We start from the raw sequence: 25,086 nt of genomic DNA on the forward strand, positions 1-25,086 counted from the left end.
CAGTGTTTAAAGAGGGAGTCTCTCCGTCAGGGACAGTGTTTAAAGAGGGAGACTCTCCGTCAGGGACCCTGTTTAAAGAGGGAGTCTCTCCGTCAGGGACACTATTTCAAGAGGGGGTCTCCCCGTCAAAGACAGTGTTTAATGAGGGAGTCTCTCTGTCAGAGACAGTGTTTAAAGAGGGAGCCTCTCTGTCAGGGACGGTGTTTAAAGAGGGAGTCTCTCTGTCAGGGACAGTGTTTAAAGAGGGAGTCTCTCTGTCAGGGACAGTGTTTAAAGAGGGAGTCTCTCCGTCAGGGACACTGTTTAAAGAGAGAGTCTCTCCGTCAGGGACCCTGTTTAAAGAGGAACTCTCTCCGTCAGGGACCCTGTTTAAAGAGGTAGTCTCTCCGTCAGGGACCCTGTATAAAGAGGGAGTCTCTCCGTCAGGGACCCTGTTTAAAGAGGGAGTCTCTCCGTCAGGGACCCTGTTTAAAGAGGGAGTCTCTCCGTCGGGGACAGTGTTTAAAGAGGGAGTCTCTCCGTCGGGGACAGTGTTTAAAGAGGGAGTCTCTCTGTCAGGGACAGTGTTTAAAGAGGGAGTCGTTCCGTCAGGGACCCTGTTTAAAGAGGGAGTCTCTCCGTCAGGGACCCTGTTTAAAGAGGGAGTCTCTCCGTCGGGGACAGTGTTTAAAGAGGGAGTCTCTCTGTCAGGGACAGTGTTTAAAGAGGGAGTCTCTCCGTTAAAGAGGGTGTCTGTCCGTCAGGGACCGTGTTCAAAGAGGGTGTCTCTCTGTCAGGGACCCTGTTTAAAGAGGGAGTCTCTCCGTCAGGGACCCTGTTCAAAGAGGAAGTCTCTCTGTCAGGGACAGTGTTTAAAGAGGGGTTTTTTCAGTCAGGGACAGTGTTTAAAGAGTGAGTCTCTGTGTCAGGGACAGTGTTTAAAGAGGGTGTCTCTCCGTCAGGGACCCTGTTCAAAGAGGGAGTCTCTCTGTCAGGGACAGTGTTTAAAGAGGGAGTCTCTCTTTCAGGGACAGTGTTTAAAGAGGGAAACTCTCCGTCAGGGACACTGTTTAAAGAGGGAGTCTCTCCGTCAGGGACAGTTTTTAAAGAGGGAGTCTCTCCGTCAAGGACGCCGTTTGAAGGGAGAGTCTCTCCGTCAGGGACAATGTTTAAAGAGGGAGTCTCTCCGCCAGGGACCCTGTTTAAAGAGGGAGTCTCTCCGTCAGGGACCCTGTTTAAAAAGGGAGTCTCTCTATCAGGGACAGTGTTTAAAGAGGGAGTCTCTCCGTCAGGGACAGTGTTTAAAGAGGGAGTCTCTCCGTCAAGGACGCTGTTTGATGGGAGAGTCTCTCCGTCAGGGGCAGTGTTTAAAGAGGGAGTCTCTCCGTCAGGGACAGTGTTTAAAGAGGGAGTCTCTCCGCCAGGGACCCTGTTTAAAGAGGGAGTCTCTCTGTCAGGGCCCCTGTTTAAAGAGGGAGGTCATCCGTCAGGGACAGTGTTTAAAGAGGGAGTCTCTCTGACAAGTTCCCATGACAAGGCCACAGGCTGCAGGGTTGCTGGGAGAGGTGAGTGCATATTTAAAAGAGACTTCAGTTCCTGGAGCTGGCCACAGGCTGCAGGGTTGCTGGGAGAGGCGAGTGCATATTTAAAAGAGACTTCAGTTCCTGGAGCAGGCCACCGGCTGCAGGGTTTCTGGGAGAGGTGAGTCCATATTTAAAAGAGACTTCAGTTCCTGGAGCAGGCCACAGGCTGCAGGGTTGCTGGGAGAGGTGAGTGCATATTTAAAAGAGATTGTTTGCAGGTCGAGTGGCAGTTGGAGACTTCACTTCCTGGAGCAGGCCTATTGGCTCATTGGAAATCAGGCAGGGTACAAAAGGTGTGGCAGGAGTGCCTTTAGCCACGAAGTGCTGATTGGAACAGAGTGCATCTGAGTTTAGGTGAGTGACTGAGTGCTGATTGGAACAGAGTGCATCTGAGTTTAGGTGAGTGACTGAGTGCTGATTGGAACAGAGTGCATCTGAGTTTAGGTGAGTGACTGAGTGTTGATTGGAACAGAGTGCATCTGAGTTTAGGTGAGTGACTGAGTGCTGATTGGAACAGAGTGCATCTGAGTTTAGGTGAGTGACTGAGTTCGGGTGAGTGGCGAGAGAGGGCTGTGTTTTTGTTGGTGGTCGGGTTTATCCTTGAGGTTCTATACAAAAATTATTTAAATTAATTAACTAGTTGAATATGGCTGGACAGGTGATGTGCTGTTGCTGTATGATGATGGAACTGGTGGATCCCATTGAGACCGTCAGTGACCACATCTGCAGCAAGTGTTGGCTGCTCGAGGAACTTCGGCTCAGAATTGATGAGCTGGAGACCGAGCTGCACACACTGCGGCACATCAGGGAGGGGGAACATTACCTGGACGCTTTGTTTCAGGAGGCAGTCACACCCGGTAGAATAAATACTGATAATTTGGACAGTGGTCAGGGACAGAGTGGTGTGACTGCAAGGGAGGCAGGTAGGGGGATCCTGAGTTTAGGAGTTGAGGAGCCTCAGCCCTTGACCTTGTCCAACAGGTATGAGGTACTTGCTCCCTGTGTGGATGAGGAAGAGGGCTGTAGGGAGGATGCGTTGACTGACCACTGCACCGTGGTACAAGAAGCCATTCAAGAGGGGGAGCAAAAAGACAAGTGGTAGTTGTAGGGGATTCTATAATTAGGGGGATTGATGGCATCCTTTGTAAGCCAGATCGTGAGTCCTGCATGGTATGTTGCCTGCCCAGTGCCAGGGTGAGGGACATCTCTGATCGGCTTGAAAGGATTTTGGAGAGGGAGGGGGAGGATCCAGTTGTTGTGGTCCACGTTGGGACTAACAACATAGGTAAGACTAGGAAAGAGGACCTGTTTGGGGATTATCAAACACTAGGGACTAAATTAAAGAACAGGTCCTCCAGGGTTATAATCTCTGGATTACTACCCGAGCCACGTGCCAATTGGCATAGGGTTGAGAAAATTAGGGAAGTTAACACGTGGCTAAAGGAGTGGTGCGGGAAAGAGGGATTCCATTTCATGGGGCATTGGCATCAGTACTGGGGCAGGAGGGACATGTACCGTTGGGACGGTCTTCACCTGAACCATTCTGGGACCAGTGTTCTAGCGAATAGGATAAATAGGTTGGTCACAAGGACTTTAAACTAGCAAGTTGGGGGGAAGGGAAGGGTAAAGCTATGGACAGTATAATGATTAATGGAGAGCAAGGCAGCAGGTTACGTGACAGGTTATTATGTAGAGATATGGGTTCAAAGACAAGGAAAATTAGGAGAAAGGGTAAGAGGAAAAATAATTTGCAAAAAGTTACTGATCAAGGCGTTAGGATTCATAACAAAGACATAAAAAACAGCTTAAGTGTACTTTACCTGAATGCTCGTAGTATACGGAATAAGGAGAACGAGTTGATGGCGCAAATCATTGTGAATGACTATGATTTAGTGGCCATTAATGAAACATGGTTAAAGGATGGTCACGACTGGAGTTATGTATCCATGGGTATCAGACTATACGAAATGATAGAATGGACGATCAGGGCGGTGGTGTAGCTTTGTTGTTTAAGGATGGCATCTGGGCAATAGTAAGGGATGATATTGGTGCTATGGAGGACAAGGTTGAATCAATTTGGGTGGAAATCAGGAATAGTAAGGCGAAAAGGTCACTGATAGGAGTAGTCTATAGGCCACCAAATAGTAACAAGATGGTAGGGCAGGCAATAAACAAAGAAATAACAGATGCCTGTAGAAATGGTACAGCGGTTATCATGGGAGATTTTAATCTGCATGTCGATTGGTTTAACCAGGTTGGTAAAGGCAGCCTTGAGGAGGAGTTTATAGAATGTGCCCGGGATAATTTCCTGGAACAGTATGTAATGGAACCTACAAGGGAACAAGCGGTCCTAGATCTGGTCCTGCGTAATGAGGCAGGATTGATTAATGATCTCATAGCTCGGGATCCTCTTGGAAGGAGCGACCACAATATGGTGGAATTTAAAATACAGATGGAGGATGACAAGGTAAAATCAAACACTAGTGTTTTGTGCTTAAACAAAGGCGATTACAATGGGATGAGAGAAGAACTAGCTAAGGTAGACTGGGAGCAAAGACTTCATGGTGAAGCAGTTGAGGAACAGTGGAGAACCTTCCGAGCGATCTTTCACAGTGTTCAGGAAAGGTTCATACTGACAAAAAAGAAAGACGGTAGAAAGGGGAAAAATCGACCGTGGATATCTAAGGAGGTGAGGGAGAGTATCAAATTGAAGGAAAAAACATACAAAGTGGCAAAAATTAGTGGGAGACTAGAGGATTGGGAAGTCTTTAGGGGACAACAGAAAGCTACTAAAAAAGCTATAAAGAAGAGTAAGGTAGACTATGAAAGTAAACTTGCTCAGAACATAAAAGCAGATAGTAAAAGCTTTACAAATATATAAGACAAAAAAGAGTGGCTAAGGTAAATATTGGTCCTTTGGAAGATGAGAAGGGAGATTTAATAATAGGAGACGGGGAAATGGCTGAGGAGCTGAACAGGTTTTTTGGGACAGTCTTCACAGTGGGAGACACAAATAACATGCCAGTGACTGATGGAAATAAAGATATGATAGGTGAGGACCTTGAGATGATTGTAATCACTAAGGAGGCAGTATTGGGCAAGCTAATGGGGCTAAAGGTAGACGAGTCTCCTGGCCCTGATGGGATGCATCCCAGAGTGTTAAAAGAGATGGCTAGGGAAATTGTAAACGCACTAGTGATAATTTATCAAAATTCACTAGACTCTGGGGTGGTCCCAGAGGATTGGAAAGTAGCAAACGTGACACCACTGTTTAAAAAAAGGAGGTCGGCAGAAAGCGGGTAATTATAAGCTTATAAGCTTAACTTCGGTTGTAGGGAAAATGCTGGAATCTATCATTAAGGAGGAAATAGCGGGGCACCTGGAGGGAAATTGTCCCTTTGGGCAGACGCAGCATGGGTTCATAAAGGGTAGGTCGTGTCTGACTAATTAGGTAGAATTTTTTGGGGACATTACCAGTGCAGTAGATAACGGGGAGCCAATGGATGTGGTATATCTGGATTTCCAGAACGCTTTTGACAAGGTGCCACACAAAAGGTTGCTGCATAAACTAAAAGATGCATGGCATTGAGGGCAAAGTGGTAGCATGGGTAGAGGATTGGTTAACTAACAGAAAGCAGAGAGTGGGGATAAATGGGTGTTTCTCTGGTTGGCAACCTGTAACTAGTGGGGTCCCTCAAGGATCAGTGTTGGGCCCGCAGTTGTTCACAATTTACATAGACGATTTGGAGTTGGGGACCAAGTGCAATGTGTCAAAGTTTGCAGACGACACTAAGATGAGCGGTAAAGCAAAAAGTACAGAGGATACCGGAAGTCTGCAGAAGGATTTGGATAGGTTAGGTGAATGGGCTAGGGTCTGGCAGATGGAATTGCCAAGTGTGAGGCTATCCATTTTGGGAGGAATAACAGCAGAATGGATTATTATTTAAACGGTAAGATGTTAAAACATGCTGCTGTGCAGAGGGACCTGGGTGTGCTGGTGCACGAGTCGCAAAAAGCTGGTGTGCAGGTGCAACAGGTGATTAAGAAGGCTAATCGAGTTTTGTCTTTCATTGCTAGAGGGATGGAGTTTATGACTAGGGAGGTTATGCTGCAATTGTATAAGGTGTTGGTGAGGCCGCATCTGGAGTATTGTGTTCAGTTTTGGTCTCCTTACCTGAGAAAGGACATATTGGCACTGGAGGGAGTGCAGAGGAGATTCACTAGGTTGATCCCAGAGTTGAGGAGATTAGATTATGACGAGAGGTTGAGTAGACTGGGACTGTACTCATTGGAGTTGAGAAGGGTGCGGGGGGGATCTTATTGAAACATATAAAATTATGAAGGGAATAGATAGGATAGATGCGGGCAGGTTGTTTCCACTGGCGGGTGAAAGCAGAACCAGGGGGCATAGCCTCAAAATAAGGGGAAGTAGATTTAGGACCGAGTTTAGGAGGAACTTCTTCACCCAAAGGGTTGTGAATCTCTGGAATTCCTTGCCCAGTGAAGCAGTTGAGGCTCCTTCATTAAACGTTTTTAAGAAAAAGATACCTTTCTAAAGAATAAAGGGATTTGGGGATATGGTGTATGGGCCGGAGAGTGGAGCTGAGTCCACAAAGATCAGCCATGATCTCATTGAATGGCGGAGCAGGCTCGAGGGGCCAGATGGCCTACTCCTGTTCCTAGTTCTTATAAATTGATTCTCCCCATCGGAAATCCGAGCTCTGGGAAAGAGGCCGAATTAACTCCTCCTGTTCTGCTTAAAGCTATGAAGATACAGGTGGTGGAATGAGAATTCACATGCTGTACCTGTCCTGGGAGTGTCTGATGGGAAATTTACCTCAATATCCAAATCGACATTATCAAAGTTATGATTCTTGCTCCTTACAGTTCTGTCTTCGACCGGCATCTTGGGTAACTCCTGCTCATAATCCTGGTTTATCTGGTGAATCCTCATGCGTGTAGATTGAGGCAAATCCACAAATTATTCACACAGAAAGAGGACAGATCCCCATTTTCCTTTCCCCATCCTCCCCTGCCACTCATTTCATTGCCTCTCTCCGCTGTCTACCCTCCTCCAGTCTCCCTTTTTGCTCCCCTCCCTCCCACTCTTCCCTCTCTCTTGCTCTCCATGCCCCTCCCACACACTCCATCCCTCCCTCCCCTGTCCCTCCATCTCTCGCTTCCCCCTGCACCTCCTTCTCTCGCTCCCTCATCCCTCACCCCTCCCTTCCCTCTCTCCCTCTGCCCCTTCTCTCTCCCCTGACACCCCCTCTCTCTCACCAGACCCTCCATCTGCCCCCGTCCCTCCTGCCCCTCCCTCCCTCTCTCCCCACCCCTCCCTCCCTCTCTCCCCACCCCTCCCTCCCTCTCTCCGTCCCTCCCTCCCTCTCTCCATCCCTCCCTCCTTCCACTTTCTAGCCGCCTTTCCCTCCCCTGTCTCAACGTGCTCTCTCATACCCCAGAATCGGAGGCCTTTGTGTCTTCTGGCACTCTGATGCCTGGATGCTGCTCACTGGAGTGAGGTCCACCTGGGACGGGCTTTCTGTGTCCGCTGCCTGTGCGGATCTGATCTGGGATCCCAGGAGAGGGGTTTCTGCTGGGACCTGCGCATGCTGCTTCTCTTCATCTTCTGCTTTTGGGCCACCTGGAGCCCGGGGTCCGGGTACCTCCACTTTGCCGGAATCCTGCCACAGAGAGAATCAAAATGGTGATGTCTGCAAAACTACTCTTCTCATTTCACTGAGAGGGGACAAGGCAGAGGTGGGGGGGGGGGGGGAGAAAGAGTGTGCAGGGGCGATGGTTAGTGGGGAGAGGGGGTGGTGGCTGTGGCGGGGGAGGGAAGGGTGTGGAGGCTGGGAGGAGAGGGGCTGGGGTGTTGGATGGGGCAGGGAAGGGGTAAGGGAGGAGGGCAGGTGGGGAAGTAGGGCAGGGAAGGGGTAAGGGAGGAGGGCGGGTGGAGAAGTAGGGCAGGGAAGGGGTAAGGGAGGAGGGCGGGTGGAGAAGTAGGGCAGGGAAGGGGTAAGGGAGGAGGGCAGGTGGGGCAGTAGGGAAGTGGTAAGGGAGGAGGGCGGGTGGGGCAGTAGGGCAAGGAAGGGGAAAGGGAGGAGGGCGGGTGGGGCAGTAGGGATGCAGGGCAGGTGAGGGTGGGCCAGGGAGCAGCTGGGGGCGGATGGGGCAATGCGGGTCAGGGGGGAGAGGGAGTGGGGCGGGGCAGATCGAGCGAGGCCGGATCGAGAAAGGGAGAGCGAGTGGTGGCAAAGGCTGAGACGAGAGAGTATGGGGCGGCGAGATTGAGACAGAAAGTGGTGCGGCAGATATTTAGACAGAGAGAGAGAGACAGAGAGTCAGGCGGCAAAGATAGAGAGAGTGAAAGAGAGAGACGGCAGATATTGAGACAGAGAATGGGGTGGCAGAGAATGAGACAGAGGCGGCAGAGATTGAGACAGGGTGCAGTGCACAACACATGGCTGTGTTGTAATTCACCGACTGACCATTAGGAGTCTCATTAGTAGACAAGTGAGTGTTTAAAAAAATTTTTAAAGTACCCAATTAATTTTTTCCATTTAAGGGGCAATTTAGCATGGCCAATCCACCTACTCTGCACATATTTGGGTTGTGGGAGCGAAACCCATGCAAACATGGGGTGAATGTGCAACTCCACATGGACGGTGACCCAGAGCCGGGATCGAACCTGGGACCTCGGCGCCGTGAGGCAGCAGGGCTAACCCACTGCCCTGTATATAAGTGAATGTTAGAGTCATGTAGCCTCAGACTAACTAGGAAGCTGGGAGAGAGATAGTGGTTTCTGCATGTTCATACTATAATTTTGTATATATTTGACCCACAGTTAATGTTAAGAAATCATTTATAGCTTTAGCTACAAGTGCTCTTGTAATATAAACCAGGCCATCCGACAAGAACATTACATGGTACCAGGGTTGGATGATATTAAACACTGAGAAAAAACTATCTCATCATCGAGTGAAGCCTGCCACGAGGTCCACAGAGATTTGAAGATTTTGCAGACTGCATGAATGAACTACATAGAGTCGCTGATTTCATGGTAATGTGGACAGCAACGGGCGAGTGTATAAACAACAATTTAATCTGTTTCCTACTTCAGTAAATTTAGAGAATCAATCAGATTTACGTAAGGTAGCGATGCTCCTAACAGCGGCAGGGCCCAAAGCAATTGTTGTTTAATACGTTTAAATTTGAAACGGTGAAGATAGTAAAAATTTTAACAAAGTAATTCGAAGATCTGATGAATATTGCACCCCCGGAAAGAATGAAATTTATGAATGCTATGTGTTTAGATCACGTTTACAGAAGACAGGCGAGTCCATAGATCATTTCATCACTGATTTAAAGTTAAAAGCTAAAATCTGTAGTTTTTCTGCGGGGGAATATTCCATGACTCGGGACCAAATTGTGTTTGGTGTGAATGAAAATAAGCTGAGGGAACGGTTACTGAGGGAATCGGAGCTGTCTCTGAAGAAACAGTTAAGATTTGCCAGGCTCACGAGCGAGCAGCGCAGCATTCTGAAATGTTTCTCAGTAATGGCGGCGTCTCCTGGGAGGAAAGGGTTGCCGCCCTTTTCCCAAAAAGGGGGGAAACTTCCAAAAAAAGGTAGGAAAGTTTCTGCAGCTCCACGCACACCAACAAACAGGTTAAAGATCAGGAGGAAGTATTTCTGTGTAAAATATGTGGTCAAAGGCACAAATTAAGGCAATCTCCAGCGTTTGACAAGTTTTGTTCGAGATGCAAAGGAGGAAAATCACTTTGCTCAGAATTGTTACTCTAAGCTCAACCCCAGACCAGTCAGCACAGTGGAAGACACAGTCTCCAGTGATGAAACATCATTGTTTGCTGGAGTAATAACACAGAAAAATAATTTTTTGGAGACATTAAGAAATTTTCCAGCACTTAAAAAAATGCAAACTGATGCTCCATTTAAAATAAATGCAGTTGATGGGGACAAATGGCTGTGACTACTTGAAGTGAACGGTACAGTGGTCCGATTGAAGTTAGATACTGGTGCCAAAGCCAATTTAATCAACATGACTGATTTCAAAAATCTAAAAATTCAGCTGATTAGAAGAAATCACAAAATTGCTCAGAGATTATAATGGTCCAAGCATTAAATGTTATGGTATTTGTGACCGGAATGTGGTGGTGAAGAACACAGTGTATTCCGTCTCATTCTGTATTGTATCCGAGGGCTTGGATTCATTATCAGGTGATCAGTCCTGTGAAGAATTAAGTCCAGTGCAGTTGGTATACAGCACCCACAAAGGATTGGATCAACAGTCCCAGAACATTATTAGCAAATTCAGCGATGTGTTCATAGGTACACTGCCATTCACCAACCATTCACCTACAAGATACAACTCAAAGAGGATGCAAAACCTGTGATACAGGCACGAAGAAGAGTACCTGCACCTCTTCGGGATCGCCTCAAAAAGGAGCTCGACAGAATGACAACATTAAAAGTAATGAGAAAGATAGAAGAACCTACCGTCTGGGTAAACTCCACGGCATGCTGCAGCTTATCTATGTCCCTCTGTAACTTCTAACACCCTTCCGCAATGTCCACAACTCCACCGACTTTTGAGTCATCTGCAAATTTACTCACCCATCCTTCTATGCCCTCCTCCAGGTCATTTATATAAATGACAAACATCAGTGGCCCCAAAACAGATCCTTGTGGTCCACCACTAGTAAGTGGACTCCAGTATGAACATTTCCCATCAACCACCACCCTTTGTCTTCTTCCAGTTAGCCAATTTCTGATCCAAACTGCTAAATCACCCTGAATCCCATGCCTCCGTATTTTCTGCAGTAGCCTACCATGGGGAACCTTATCAAACGCTTTCCGAGAATGCCGTCTGGCATTAATTCGGCACCAGAAATTTTTCACCGTGCCATGGAGCACATAATCAAAGGCATCGAAGGTGAACGTGTGTACGTGGATATCGTATCACTGGGGCTCAACCACAGAAGAGCACAATACGAGGTTGCTTAAAGTTCTAACGAGCGTCAGGAGAAACGGGCTGAAGCTCAACAAGCAGAAGTGCCAATCTGGAGTAACTGAGGTCATATTCCTCGGTGACAAGCTCTCATTGCACCGCATTGAACCCGACAAGGACAAAATCCAAGCAATTCTCAACATGCCAAAACCACACAAGAAAGCCATCTTAAGAGGAATGGGTCTGATCAATTTTATAGGGAAATTCATTCCAAACCCGTCCGCAAAAACATATCTACATGACCTCCTGCACAAGACAACGTATTTCACTGTGACTGAGCAACATGAGCAAGAGTGGAAGAAGCTCAAGACTTCACTAACCACACAACAGTTCTCACACTTTTTGACCTATCTAAGCAGGTTAAAGTGTCAACAGACGTGTCGAAAGATGGTCTAGGAGCATTTCTTCTGCAAATCGAGCATGACGATTGGAAATCAGACGCGTGTGCATCACGATCCATGATGACAACAGAGCAGAGGTACGCTCAACTCGAAAAAGAACACCTCGGTTTAGTTGTCAGCTTGGAGAAATTCCACGCCTGCGTGTGTGGGTTCCAACTTGCACAGCTGAGACAGATCATCGTCCGAGGGTTAACATCAAGAAGAATCTCAACCAGACGTCTCTGCGCATTCAGAGGTTGATGATGAAGTTACAAGGCAAATATTTGTTCTTAGCAGATGCATTGAGAGCGGCGATACAAAATATTAGTAGTGAAATTGCTGAAGATGTAGATCTGCATGTCAATCTTATTTCCACACTCCTACCAGTATCAGATACAAAACTACGTGAGATCCAAGAAGAGACCAAGAAGGATCAAACTCCTTCAAGAGGTGATGAGGAACATCAACTCACACTGGCCCAGAGGGCAATGTGTGGAGTTTTACAATATAAGATCTGAACTCAGTATCATTAATGGAGTGGTGCTTCCTTTGAAAACTATAGTTATGCCTCAATCTCTTCGCAAGGATGTACTAAACAGGATACACGCAGGACATCTCGGGATTGAGAAGTGCAAACGGAGAGCTCGTGACTCTGTTTACTGGCCAGGTATAAATCAGGATATTGACAGGGTGGTCAGTTGTTGTGACACATGCCAGACGCATCGTTGCGAGCAAACAAGAGAACCTATGCAAATATCTGATTTACCTACGGCACCACGGCACAAAGTAGCTATGGATCTCTTTCAGTTACGAGGGAAAGATTATTTAATGATCATAGACTACTTTTCAAACTATCCTGAAATGGCTCTACTGTCAAGCACTACAACAAGCAGTGTAACACTGCATACTGTTATGGGCCAGAGTTTAGAGAACCCCAAAGTGTATCATGGAACTCACCGACGCACAACTTTTAATAGATTGGGGTTATGTGGAGCACACGGGCCCACTCTGCAGGTGTGATGCAACAGAAATCTACAGTACTTTTAAATTAAAACAATGTTTATTTATGAAACCAGTGCACACTTTATAAACCCAGTTAACAACTATCAACACCAATAAATCCCCAAAGAATACAGTACTCTGTAAGTACAAAGAACAAAGAAATGTACAGCACAGGAACAGGCCCTTCGGCCCTCCAAGCCCGTGCCGACCATGCTGCCCGATTAAACTACAATCTTCTACACTTCCTGGGTCCGTATCCCTCTATTCCCATCCTATTCATGTATTTGTCAAGATGCCCCTTAAATGTCACTATCGTCCCTGCTTCCACCACCTCCTCCGGTAGCGAGTTCCAGGCACCCACTCCCCTCTGCGTAAAAAACTTGCCTCGAACATCTACTCTAAACCTTGCCCCTCTCACCTTAAACCTATGCCCCCTAGTAATTGACCCCTCTAACCCGGGGAAAAGCCTCTGACTATCCACTCTGTCTATGCCCCTCATAATTTTGTAGACCTCTATCAGGTTGCCCCTCAACCTCTGTCGTTCCAGTGAGAACAAACCGAGTTTATTCAACCGCCCCTCATAGCTAATGCCCTCCATACCAGGCAACATTCTGGTAAATCTCTTCTGCACCCTCTCTAAAGCCTCCACATCCTTTTGGTAGTGTGGCGACCAGAATTGAACACTATACTCCAAGTGTGGCCTAACTAAGGTTCAGCTGCAACGTGACTTGCCAATTCTTATACTCAATGCCCCGGCCAATGAAGGCAAGCATGCCGTATGCCTTCTTGACTACCTTCTCCACCTGTGTTGCCCCTTTCAGTGACCTGTGGACCTGTACTCCTAGATCTCTCTGACTTTCAATACTCTCGAGGGTTCTACCATTCACTGTATATTCCCTACCTGCATTAGACCTTCCAAAATGCATTACCTCAAATTTGTCCGGATTAAACTCCATCTGCCATCTCTCCACCCAAGTCTCCAAACAATCTAAATCCTGCTGTATCCTCGGACAGTCCTCATCGCTCTCCGCAATTCCACCAACCTTTGTGTCGTCTGCAAACTTACTAATCAGACCAGTTACATTTTCCTCCAAATCATTTATATATACTACAAACAGCAAAGGTCCCAGCACTGATCCCTGTGGAACACCACAGCAGCACGGTAGCATGGTGGTTAGCACAATTGCTTCACAGCTCCAGGGTCCCAGGTTCGATTCCCGGCTTGGGTCACTGTCTGTGTGGAGTCTGCACGTTCTCCCCGTGTGTGCGTGGGTTTCCTCCGGGTGCTCCGGTTTCCTCCCACTGTCCAAAGATGTGCAGGTTAGGTGGATTGGCCATGCTAAATTGCCCTTAGTGTCCAAAAAATTGCCCTTAGTGTTGGGTGGGGTTACTGGGTTATGGGGATAGGGTGGAGGTGTGGGCTTAGGTATGGTGCTCTTTCAAAAAAGAGCCGGTGCAGACTCAATGGGCCGAATGGCCTCCTTCTGCACTGTAAATTCTATGAAAACCACTGGTCACAGCCCTCCAATTAGAAAAGCATCCTTCCAGCCTTCTATGACCTAGCCAGTTCTCTATCCACCTTGCCAGCTCACCCCTGATCCCATGTGACTTCACCTTTTGTACTAGTCTACCATGAGGGACCTTGTCAAAGGCCTTACTGAAGTCCATATAGACAACATCCACTGCCCTACCTGCATCAATCATCTTTGTGACCTCCTCGAAAAACTCTATCAAGTTAGTGAGACACGACCTCCCCTTCACAAAACCATGCTGCCTCTCACTAATACGTCTATTTGCTTCCAAATGGGAGTAGATCCTGTCTCGAAGAATTCTCTCCAGCAATTTCCCTACCACTGAAGTAAGGTTCACCAGCCTGTAGTTCCCTGGATTATCCTTGCTACCCTTCTTAAACAGAGGAACAACATTGGCTATTCTCCAGTCCTCCGGGACATCACCTGAAGACAGTGAGGATCCAAAGATTTCTGTCAAGGCCTCAGCAATTTCCTCTCCAGCCTCCTTCAGTATTCTGGGGTAGATCCCATCAGGCCCTGGGGACTTATCTACCTTAATATTTTTTAAGACACCCAACACCTCGTCTTTTTGGATCTCAATGTGACCCAGGCTATCTACACACCCTTTTCCAGACTCAACATCTACCAATTCCTTCTCTTTGGTGAATACTGATGCAAAGTATTCATTTAGTACCTCGCCCATTTCCTCTGGCTCCACACATAGATTCCCTTGCCTATCCTTCAGTGGGCCAACCCTTTCCCTGGCTACCCTCTTGCTTTTTACATACGTGTAAAAAGCCTTGGGATTTTCCTTAACCCTATTTGCCAATGACTTTTCGTGACCCCTTCTAGCCCTCCTGACTCCTTGCTTAAGTTCCTTCCTACTTTCCTTATATTCCACACAGGCTTCGTCTGTTCCCAGCCTTTAAGGCCTGACAAATGCCTCCTTTTTCTTTTTGACGAGGCCTACAATATCTCACGTTATCCAAGGTTCCCGAAAATTGCTGTATTTATCCTTCTTCCTCACAGGAATATGCCGGTCCTGAATTCCTTTCAACTGACACTTGAAAGCCTCCCACATGTCAGATGTTGATTTGCCCTCAAACATCTGCCCCAATCTAGGTTCTTCAGTTCCCGTCTAATATTGTTATAATTTGCCTTCCCCCAATTTAGCACATTCATCCTAGGACCACTCTTATCCTTGTCCACCAGCAATTTAAAACTTACTGAATTGTGGTCACTGTTCCCGAAATGCTCCCCTACTGAAACTTGTACCACCTGGCCGGGCCCATTCCCCAATACCAGGTCCAGTACCGCCCCTTCCCTAGTTGGACTGTCTACATATTGTTTTAAGAAGCCTTCCTGGATGCTCCTTACAAACTCTGCCCCGTCTAAGCCCCTGGCACTAAGTGAGTCCCAGTCAATATTGGGGAAGTTGAAGTCTCCCATCACCACAACCCTGTTGTTTTTACTCTTTTCCAAAATATCTACCTATCTGCTCCTCTATCTCCCGCTGGCTGTTGGGAGGCCTGTGGTAAACCCCCAACATTGTGACTGCACCCTTGTTATTCCTGATCTCTACCCATATAGCCTCACTGCCCTCTGAGGTGTCCTCCCGTAGTACTGGTGTGATAGTCTCCCTAACCAGTAGCGCAACTCCGCCTCCCCTTTTACATCCCCCTCTATCCCGCCTGAAACATCTAAATCCTGGAACGCTTAGCTGCCAATCCTGCCCTTCCCTCAACCAGGTCTCTGTAATGGCAACATCATAGTTCCAAGTACTAATCCAAGCTCTAAGTTCATCTGCCTTACCCGTAATACTTCTTGCATTAAAACATATGCATTTCAGGCCACCAGACCCGCTGTGTTCAGCAACTTCTCCCTGTCTTCTCTGCCTCAGAGCCACACTGTCCCTATTCCCTAGTTCTCCCTCAATGCTCTCACCTTCTGACCTATTGCTCCCATGCCCACCCCCCTGCCATACTAGTTTAAACCCTCCCGTGTGACACTAGCAAACCTCGCGGCCAGGATATTTATGCCTCTCCAGTTTAGATGCAACCCGTCCTTATATAGGTCACACCTGCCCCGGAAGTGTTCCCACTGGTCCAGATAATGGAAACCCTCCCTCCTACACCAGCTGTTTAGCCACGTGTTTAGCTGCTCTATCTTCCTATTTCTAGCCTCACTGGCACGTGGCACAGGGAGTAATCCCGAGATTACAACCCTCGAGGTCCTGTCTTTTAACTTTCTGCCTAGCTCCCTGAACTCCTGCTGCAGGACCTCATGCCCCTTCCTGCCTATGTCGTTAGTACCAATATGGACAACCACAGGGGATTCCTGCACTGACTGCCTGCCCTTTCTGGTGGTCACCCATTTCTCTGCCTGCACCTTGGGTGTGACCACATTTATATAACTGCGATCTATGAGGCTTTCCGCCACCTACATGCTCCTAAGTGCATCCAATTGCTGCTCCAACCGAACCATGCGGTCTGTGAGGAGCTCCAGTTGGGTGAACTTTCTGCAGATGAAGCCATCCGGGACGCTGGAAACCTCCCAGATCTGCCAAATCTCACAGTCAGAGCACTGTACCCCTCTAACTGACATTGCGTCAATTAATTAGTAAATTAAAATTAAGTTAAAAAAACTGTTTTTTTTTTTTTTAAAGTTACTGTTAACTATCTGTTTCCTAGCACTAGATTTCTAATATAAATGTGAAAGCTAAATATAGTTCTCTCCGATCTCTGGCTTAGATTACTGCTCTAAATTATAATTAAGTAATTATGTTCAATTAGTTACCAATGCTCAGTTTTTATAATTTAGTGTAGATTCCCAACCAGCCACTTAGGTCACAGCTTTTCTGTGATGTCACTTCAGTTTCCCCCCCACACACACAATTTGAAAAAGGTATAAAAGTAAAAATGAGTAAAAATCACTTACTTACCTTCTTAGTGTCTTAGATGTTCTCAGGTTCTCTCCCTGACAGAGACTGCCCCTCCTCCTCCGAACGGCTCCCGAAACTATGCCGCGATCTTTTTAAATCTCTGCTCCGACTCGCAGCTCCCGCGCTTTTTAAATCTCCCGCGCTTTTTAAATCTCCCGGCTCTCTCTCCTCTCGCGCTGTTTTCACTGTCCGGCTCTCTCTCCTCTCGCGCTGTTTTCACTGTCCGGCTCTCTCTCCTCTCGCGCTGTTTTCACTGTCCCGGCTCTCTCTACTCTCGCGCTGTTTTCACTGTCCCGGCTCTCTCTCCTCTCGCGTTGTTTTCACTGTCCCGGCTCTCTCTCCTCTCGCGCTGTTTTCAGTGTCCCGGCTCTCTCTCCTCTTGCGCTGTTCTCACTGTCCCGGCTCTCTCTCCTCTCGCGTTGTTTCCAATGTCCCGGCTCTCTCTCCTCTCGCGCTGTTTTCACTGTCCCGGCTCGCTCTCCTCTCGCGCTGTTTTCAATGTCCCGGCTCTCTCTCCTCTCGCACTGTTTTCACTGTCCCGGCTTTCTCTCCTCTCGCGCTGTTTTCAATGTCCCGGCTCTCTCTCCTCTCGCGCTGTTTTCAATATCCCGGCTCTCTCTCCTCCCGCGCTGTTTTCACTGTCCCGGCTCTCTCTCCTCTCGCGCTGTTTTCACTGTCCCGGCTCTCTCCCCTCTCGCGCTGTTTTCACTGTCCCGGCTCTCTCTCCTCTCGCGCTGTTTTCAATGTCCCGGCTCTCTCTCCTCCCGCGCTGTTTTCACTGTCCCGGCTTTCTCTCCCCTCGCGCTGTTTTCACTGTCCCGGCTCTCTCTCCCCTCGCGCTGTTTTCAATGTCCCGGCTCTCTCTCCTCTCGCGCTGTTTTCACTGTCCCGGCTCTCTCTCCTCTCGCGCTGTTTTCACTGACCCGGCTCTCTCTCCTCTCGCGCTGTTTTCACTGTCCCGGCTCACTCAGCTCCCGCGCTGTTTTCACTGTCCCGGCTCTCTCTCCTCCCGCGCTGTTTTCACTGTCCCGGCTCTCTCTCCTCTCGCGCTGTTTTCAATGTCCCGGCTCTCTCTCCTCTCGCGCTGTTTTCACTGTCCCGGTTCTCTCTCCTCTTGCGCTGTTTTCACTGTCCCGGCTCTCTCTCCTCCCGCACTGTTTTCACTGTCCCGGCTCTCTCTCCTCTCGCGCTGTTTTCACTGTCCCGGCTCTCTCTCCTCGCGCGCTGTTTTCACTGTCCCGGCTCTCTCTCCTCCCGCACTGTTTTCACTGTCCCGGCTCTCTCTCCTCGCGCGCTGTTTCAAAGTCCCGGCTCTCTCTCCTCTCGCGCTGTTTTCACTGTCCCGGCTCTCTCTCCTCTCACGCTGTTTTCACTGTCCCGGCTCTCTCTCCTCTCGCGCTGTTTTCACTGTCCCGGCTCTCTCTCCTCTCGCGCTGTTTTCACTGTCCCAGTTCTCTCTCCTCTCGTGCTGTTTTCACTGTCCCGGCTCTCTCTCCTCTCGTGCTGTTTTCACTGTCCCGGCTCTCTCTCCTCTCGTGCTGTTTTCACTGTCCCGGCTCTCTCTCCTCTCGCGCTGTTTTCACTGTCCCGGCTCTCTCTCCTCTCGCCCTGTTTTCACTGTCCCGGCTCTCTCTCCTCGCGCGCTGTTTCAAAGTCCCGGCTCTCTCTCCTCTCGCGCTGTTTTCACTGTCCCGGCTCTCTCTCCTCTCGCGCTGTTTTCACTGTCCCGGCTCTCTCTCCTCTCGCGCTGTTTTCACTGACCCGGCTCTCTCCCCTCTCGCGCTGTTTTCACTGTCCCGGCTCTCTCTCCTCTCGTGCTGTTTTCACTATGACTCTTAATCTTTCCTTGCAAAATCCATAAGACAAAAAGAACCCTCTTTGCAGAAAGACATCAGGTTTAACTTCTCTACTGAGAACAGTGACCACTTTGAAATCCCCAAATGAACATTCATAAGCTTGCAGAGATTCATACACATCTTGCTGCGACTGCAGCTTTTCCAAATCTAAAACAAAACTAAACAGGTCCTTTAGCAGACAGCCTAAAACGAAAGTACAAGCAGGCAGACAGCCCAGCTCCACCCACACGGACATCACTGATAAACACCCATTTCTTAAAGGTACATCCACTACAGCTATTTTATAAACACCCATTTCTTAAAGGTACTCTGACGTGACAATACCAAGTCCATTTTTGCTAGACACAGAATTCCTCAAGTCATTGTGAGTGATAACGGCCCTTCTTTTAGCTGTAAAGAGTGGCAACACTTCGCAGTCATGTATGATTTCAATCGCATCAAGTTAAGTCCGTTGTACTCATAAGCCATTGGCAAAGCCAAAGAAGGTGTACATATTGTTCAGCAATTGTTGAAGAAGGCAATGGACAGCCAATCTGATCCATATCTCGCACTATTGAGTTACAGAGCATCACCATTGCCACATGGTAGATCGCCAGCAGTTACTCATGAATAGAAGGTTGCGTACCACACTTCCATACTTGGAAAAGGAGGAGGCGAGTGCAGTGGTACTGCTGGAAATGCAAAACATTAAAGCAAAACAAAAGCAGTGTCTAGAACTTTACCATCTCTGAGTAGAGATGACATTGTGAGAGTAGAAGATTCAGGCAATTGGTCGAGAAAAGCCATTGTACTTGAAGAAGTAGCACCTCGTTCCTACAATGCACAGACAGGGGAAGGGTTGGTTTTAAGAAGAAATCGTCGCGTTCTCTTGAAAACCAGAGAAGACTTTCACAACAACGTGATGGGTGACAAACTACGTCAGAATCAACGTCAGCTGCAGTGTCAGATAGTTCAGCAGTTCCTGAGCATGAGAATGTCATGGAGAACATTGAATCGACAAGTTCTGGGCAGCAAGGTCAAACTTTGAGAAGATCAGCCAGAGACAGAAGAAAACCTGATCGACTCACTTTGTAGAGTTGGACTATTTGTACATACTGAGCTTGCTGTTCTTGTGTGTATATATATTTGTTAAACCAGTTGATAAAATTTTAAAGAAAAAAATTAATACTGTTAGACTCACAGGCTAATGTTATCATGTTAATATACTGATGATAATGTATTAATTTTTTCCTTCAAAAGAGGATGTAATATCATGGGTGTGTTGTAATTCACCAACTGACCACAAGGAGTCTCATTAATGTACACGTGAATAATAATAATCTCTATTAGTGTCACAAGTAGGCTTACATTAACACTGCAATGAAGTTACTGTCAAAAGCCCCTCGTCACCACATTCCGGTGCCTGTTCGAGGACACAGAGGGAGAATTCAGAATGTCCAATTCACCTAATAAGCACGTCTTTTGGGACTTGTGGGAGGAAACCGGAGCACCTGGAGAAAACCCACGCAGACACGGGGAGAACGTGCAGACTCCGCATAGACAGTGATCCAAGCCGGGAATCGAACCCGGGACCCTGGCGCTGTGAAGCAATAGTGCTAACCACCGTGCCAACGTGCCGCCCTGTTGAATATTAGGCTGACCTCAGACTGACTAGGGAGCTGGGAGAGAGATAAAGGTTTGTGCATGTTCACTCTGTTATTCAGCTGTTCTTTTGTATATATTTTACCCACAGTTAATGTCAATAAATCGTTTATAGCTTTAGCTACAAGTGGTCTTTAATATAAATCAGGCAATCCGACAGAACATTAGAGAGTAGGGCAGCAGCGATTGAGAGACAGAGAGTGAGAGAGAGAGAGAGAGAGAGTGGGGTGGCAGAGAGTGAGACAGAGAGAGAGAGAGAGAGTGAGAGTGGGGTGGCAGAGATTGAGACAGAGAGAGAGAGAGAGAGAGAGAGAGAGTGAGAGTGGGGTGGCAGAGATTGAGACAGAGAGAGAGAGAGAGAGTGTGAGAGTGGGGTGACAGAGATTGAGCCACAAAGAGAGAGAGAGTGAGAGTGGGGTGGCAGAGAGAGAGAGAGAGAGAGAGAGAGTGGGGTGGCAGAGATTGAGACAGAGAGAGAGAGAGAGAGAGAGAGAGAGAGTGGGATGGCCGAGATTGAGACAGAGAGAGAGAGTGAGAGTGGGGCGGCAGAGATTGAGACAGAGAGAGTGAGAGTGGGGTGGCAGAGATTGAGACAGAGAGAGAGAGAGTGAGAGTGGGGTGGCAGAGATTGAGACAGAGAGAGAGAGAGAGTGAGAGTGGGGTGGCAGATATTAAGAGAGAGAGAGAGAGTGAGAGTGGGGTGGCAGAGATTGAGCCACAAATAGAGAGAGTGGGAGTGGGGTGGCAGAGAGTGAGACAGAGAGAGAGAGAGAGAGAGAGAGAGAGACAGAGAGAGAGAGACAGAGAGAGAGACAGAGAGAGAGAGAGAGAGAGAGAGAGAGAGAGAGAGAGAGTAGGGTGGCAGAGATTGAGCCACAAATAGAGAGAGAGAGAGTGAGAGTGGGGTGGCAGAGAGTGAGACAGAGAGAGACAGAGAGAGAGTGAGAGTGGGGTGGCAGAGATTGAGACACAAAGAGAGAGAGAGAGAGAGAGAGTGAGAGTGGGGTGGCAGAGATTGAGACAGAGAGAGAGAGAGAGAGAGAGAGTGAGAGTGGGGTGGCAGAGATTGAGACAGAGGGAGAGAGTGAGAGTGGGGTGGCAGAGATTGAGACAGAGAGAGAGAGTGAGAGTGGGGTGGCAGAGATTGAGACAGAGAGAGAGAGAGAGAGAGTGTGAGAGTGGGGTGGCAGAGATTGAGACAGAGGGACAAAGAGAGAGTGGGATGGCAGAGATTGAGACAGAGAGAGAGTGAGAGTGGGGTGGCAGAGATTGAGATAGAGAGAGAGAGAGTGGGGTGGCAGAGATTGAGACAGAGAGAGAGAGAGAGAGAGAGAGTGGGGTGGCAGAGATTGAGAGAGAGAGAGAGAGAGAGAGTGGGGTAGCAGAGATTGAGACAGAGAGAGAGTGAGGAGTGGGGTGGCAGAGATTGACAGAGAGAGAGAGAGAGAGAGAGAGAGGGTGAGAGTGGGGTGGCAGAGATTGAGACACAGAGAGAGAGAGAGTGAGAGTGGGATGGCAGAGATTGCGACAGAGAGAGAGAGTGAGAGTGGGGTGGCAGAGATTGACAGAGAGAGAGAGAGAGAGAGAGAGAGAGAGTGAGAGAGAGTGGGGTGGCAGAGATTGAGACAGAGAGAGAGAGAGAGTGTGAGAGTGGGGTGGCAGAGATTGAGACAGAGAGAGAGAGAGAGAGAGAGAGAGTGAGAGTGGGGTGGCAGAGATTGAGACAGAGAGAGAGAGAGAGAGAGAGAGAGAGTGGGATGGCCGAGATTGAGACAGAGAGAGAGTGAGAGTGGGGTGGCAGAGATTGAGACACAGAGAGAGAGAGAGAGAGAGAGAGAGAGAGAGAGAGAGAGAGTGGGATGGCCGAGATTGAGACAGAGAGAGAGAGTGAGAGTGGGGCGGCAGAGATTGAGACAGAGAGAGTGAGAGTGGGGTGGCAGAGATTGAGACAGAGAGAGAGAGAGTGAGAGTGGGGTGGCAGAGATTGAGACAGAGAGAGAGAGAGTGAGAGTGGGGTGGCAGATATTAAGAGAGAGAGAGCGAGTGAGAGTGGGGTGGCAGAGATTGAGCCACAAATAGAGAGAGTGGGAGTGGGGTGGCAGAGAGTGAGACAGAGAGAGAGAGAGAGAGAGAGACAGAGGGACAGAGAGAGAGAGAGAGAGAGAGAGACAGAGAGAGAGTAGGGTGGCAGAGATTGAGCCACAAATAGAGAGAGAGAGAGAGAGTGAGAGTGGGGTGGCAGAGAGTGAGACAGAGAGAGACAGAGAGAGAGTGAGAGTGGGGTGGCAGAGATTGAGACACAAAGAGAGAGAGAGAGAGAGAGTGAGAGTGGGGTGGCAGAGATTGAGGCAGAGAGAGAGAGAGAGAGAGAGAGACAGTGAGAGTGGGGTGGCAGAGATTGAGACAGAGAGAGAGAGAGAGTGAGAGTGGGATGGCAGAGATTGAGACAGAGGGAGAGAGTGAGAGTGGGGTGGCAGAGATTGAGACAGAGAGAGAGAGTGAGAGTGGGGTGGCAGAGATTGAGACAGAGAGAGTGAGAGTGGGGTGGCAGAGATTGAGACAGAGAGAGAGAGTGAGAGTGGGGTGGCAGAGATTGAGACAGAGAGAGAGAGAGAGAGTGTGAGAGTGGGGTGGCAGAGATTGAGACAGAGGGACAAAGAGAGAGTGGGATGGCAGAGATTGAGACAGAGAGAGAGTGAGAGTGGGGTGGCAGAGATTGAGATAGAGAGAGAGAGAGTGGGGTGGCAGAGATTGAGACAGAGAGAGAGAGTGAGAGTGGGGTGGCAGAGATTGAGAGAGAGAGAGAGAGAGTGGGGTAGCAGAGATTGAGACAGAGAGAGAGTGAGGAGTGGGGTGGCAGAGATTGACAGAGAGAGAGAGAGAGAGAGAGGGTGAGAGTGGGGTGGCAGAGATTGAGACACAGAGAGAGAGAGAGTGAGAGTGGGATGGCAGAGATTGCGACAGAGAGAGAGAGTGAGAGTGGGGTGGCAGAGATTGACAGAGAGAGAGAGAGAGAGAGAGAGAGAGAGAGAGTGAGAGTGGGGTGGCAGAGATTGAGACAGAGAGAGAGAGAGAGAGAGAGAGAGAGTGGGATGGCAGAGATTGCGACAGAGAGAGAGTGAGAGTGGGGTGGCAGAGATTAAGACAGAGAGAGAGAGAGTGAGAGTGGGGTGGCAGAGATTGAGACAGAGAGAGAGTGAGAGTGGGGTGGCAGAGATTGAGACAGAGAGAGAGAGAGAGAGAGAGAGAGTGAGAGTGGGGTGGCAGAGATTGAGACAGAGAGAGGGAGAGAGAGAGAGAGAGAGAGAGAGTGGGGTGGCAGAGATTAATACAGAGAGAGAGAGAGAGTGGGGTGGCAAAGATTGAGACAGAGAGAGAGTGAGAGTGGGGTGGCAGAGATTGAGACAGAGAGAGAGAGAATGAGAGTGGGGTGGCAGATTGAGAAAGAGAGAGTGAGAGTACGGTGGCAGAGATTGAGACAGAGAGAGAGAGAGAGAGTGAGAGTGGGGTGGCAGAGATTGAGACAGAGAGAGAGAGAGAATGTGAGTGGGGTGGCAGAGATTAAGTCACAAAGAGAGAGAGAGTCAGAGTGAGAGTGGGGTGGCAGAGATTGAGACAGAGAGAGAGAGAGAGACAGAGAGAGAGAGTGAGAGTGGGGTGGCAGAGATTGAGACAGAGAGAGAGAGAGAGAGAGAGTGGGATGGCAGAGATTGAGACAGAGGGAGGGAGTGAGAGTGGGGTGGCAGAGATTGAGACAGAGAAAGGGAGTGGGGCGGCACAGATTGAGACAGAGTGGGGTAGCAGTGATTGAGACAAAGAGAGAGAGAGAGAGAAAAAGAGAGAGAAAAAGAGAGAAAGAGAGAGAGTGAGAAAGAGAGTGAGAAAGAGAGACAAAGAGAGAGAGAGAGAAAGAGAGAGAGAGAGAAAGAGAGAGAGAGAAAGAGAGGGAGAGAAAGAGAGGGAGAGAAAGAGAGAGAGAAAGTGGGGCCGCAGAGATTGAAACGGAGAGAGACTGTGAGAGTGGGGTGGCAGAGATTGTGAGAGAGGGAGAGAGAGAGAGAAAGTGGGGCGACAGAGAGAGAGAGAATGGAGCGACAGAGAGAGAGAGAATGGGACGGCAGAGATCAAGACAGAGAGAGAGAGGATGGGGCGGCAGAGATCGAGACCGAGAGAGAGAATGGGGCGGCAGAGATCGAGACCGAGAGAGAGAATGGGGCGGCAGAGATCGAGACAGAGAGAGAGAGAGAGTGGGGTGACAGAGATTGAGACAGAGACAGAAAGAGCCTAAGGCTCTGGTTTATCGGTGTGTCTAGACGTCTATGGCTCTGGTTATGTGTGTCTAGACGTCTCTGGCTCTGGTTTATCGGTGTGTCTAGACGTCTATGGCTCTGGTTTATCGGTGTGTCTAGACATCTATGGCTCTGGTTTATCGGTGTGTCTAGACGTCTATGGCTCTGGTTATGTGTGTCTAGACGTCTCTGGCTCTGGTTTATCGGTGTGTCTAGACGTCTATGGCTCTGGTTTATCGGTGTGTCTAGACATCTATGGCTCTGGTTTATCGGTGTGTCTAGACGTCTATGGCTCTGGTTATGTGTGTCTAGACGTCTCTGGCCCTGGTTTATCGGTGTGTCTAGACGTCTCTGACCCTGGTTTATCTGTGTGTCGACGTCTCTGGCCCTGGTTTATCGATGTGTCTAGACGTCTCTGGCCCTGGTTTATCTGTGTGTCGCGTCTCTGGCCCTGGTTTATCGGTGTGTCTAGACGTCTCTGGCCCTGGTTTATCTGTGTGTCTAGACGTCTCTGGCCCTGGTTTATCTGTGTGTCTAGACGTCTCTGGCCCTGGTTTATCTGTGTGTCGACGTCTCTGGCCCTGGTTTATCGGTGTGTCTAGACGTCTATGGCCCTGGTTTATCGGTGTGTCTAGACGTCTCTGGCCCTGGTTTATCTGTGTGTCTAGACGTCTATGGCCCTGGTTTATCTGTGTGTCGACGTCTCTGGCTCTGGTTTATCGGTGTGTCTAGACGTCTCTGACCCTGGTTTATCGGTGTGTCTAGACGTCTATGGCCCTGGTTTATCTGTGTGTCGACGTCTCTGGTTTATCGGTGTGTCTAGACGTCTCTGGCTCTGGTTTATCGGTGTGTCTAGACGTCTCTGGCCCTGGTT

The 25,086-nt window shown here is 48.7% G+C and overlaps 1 protein-coding gene across 1 annotated transcript in view; it reads right to left on the minus strand.

Annotated features, from left to right (window-relative positions):
* stk36 (serine/threonine kinase 36 (fused homolog, Drosophila)) overlaps positions 1-25,086 on the minus strand; it is a 232,024-nt gene that overhangs the window by 118,038 nt on the left and 88,900 nt on the right. Inside the window, exons 8-9 of the mRNA XM_072485425.1 lie at positions 7,020-7,246; positions 6,400-6,511 (exon numbers count right to left, since the gene is read on the minus strand). Of these exons, the coding sequence (XP_072341526.1) occupies positions 6,400-6,511; positions 7,020-7,246 (339 nt within the window). The remainder of the gene's footprint in view (positions 1-6,399; positions 6,512-7,019; positions 7,247-25,086) is intronic.

Source organism: Scyliorhinus torazame, chromosome 19 (genome assembly GCF_047496885.1).
Source record: "Scyliorhinus torazame isolate Kashiwa2021f chromosome 19, sScyTor2.1, whole genome shotgun sequence".
In the NCBI taxonomy this organism is placed as follows: Eukaryota; Metazoa; Chordata; class Chondrichthyes; order Carcharhiniformes; family Scyliorhinidae; genus Scyliorhinus; species Scyliorhinus torazame.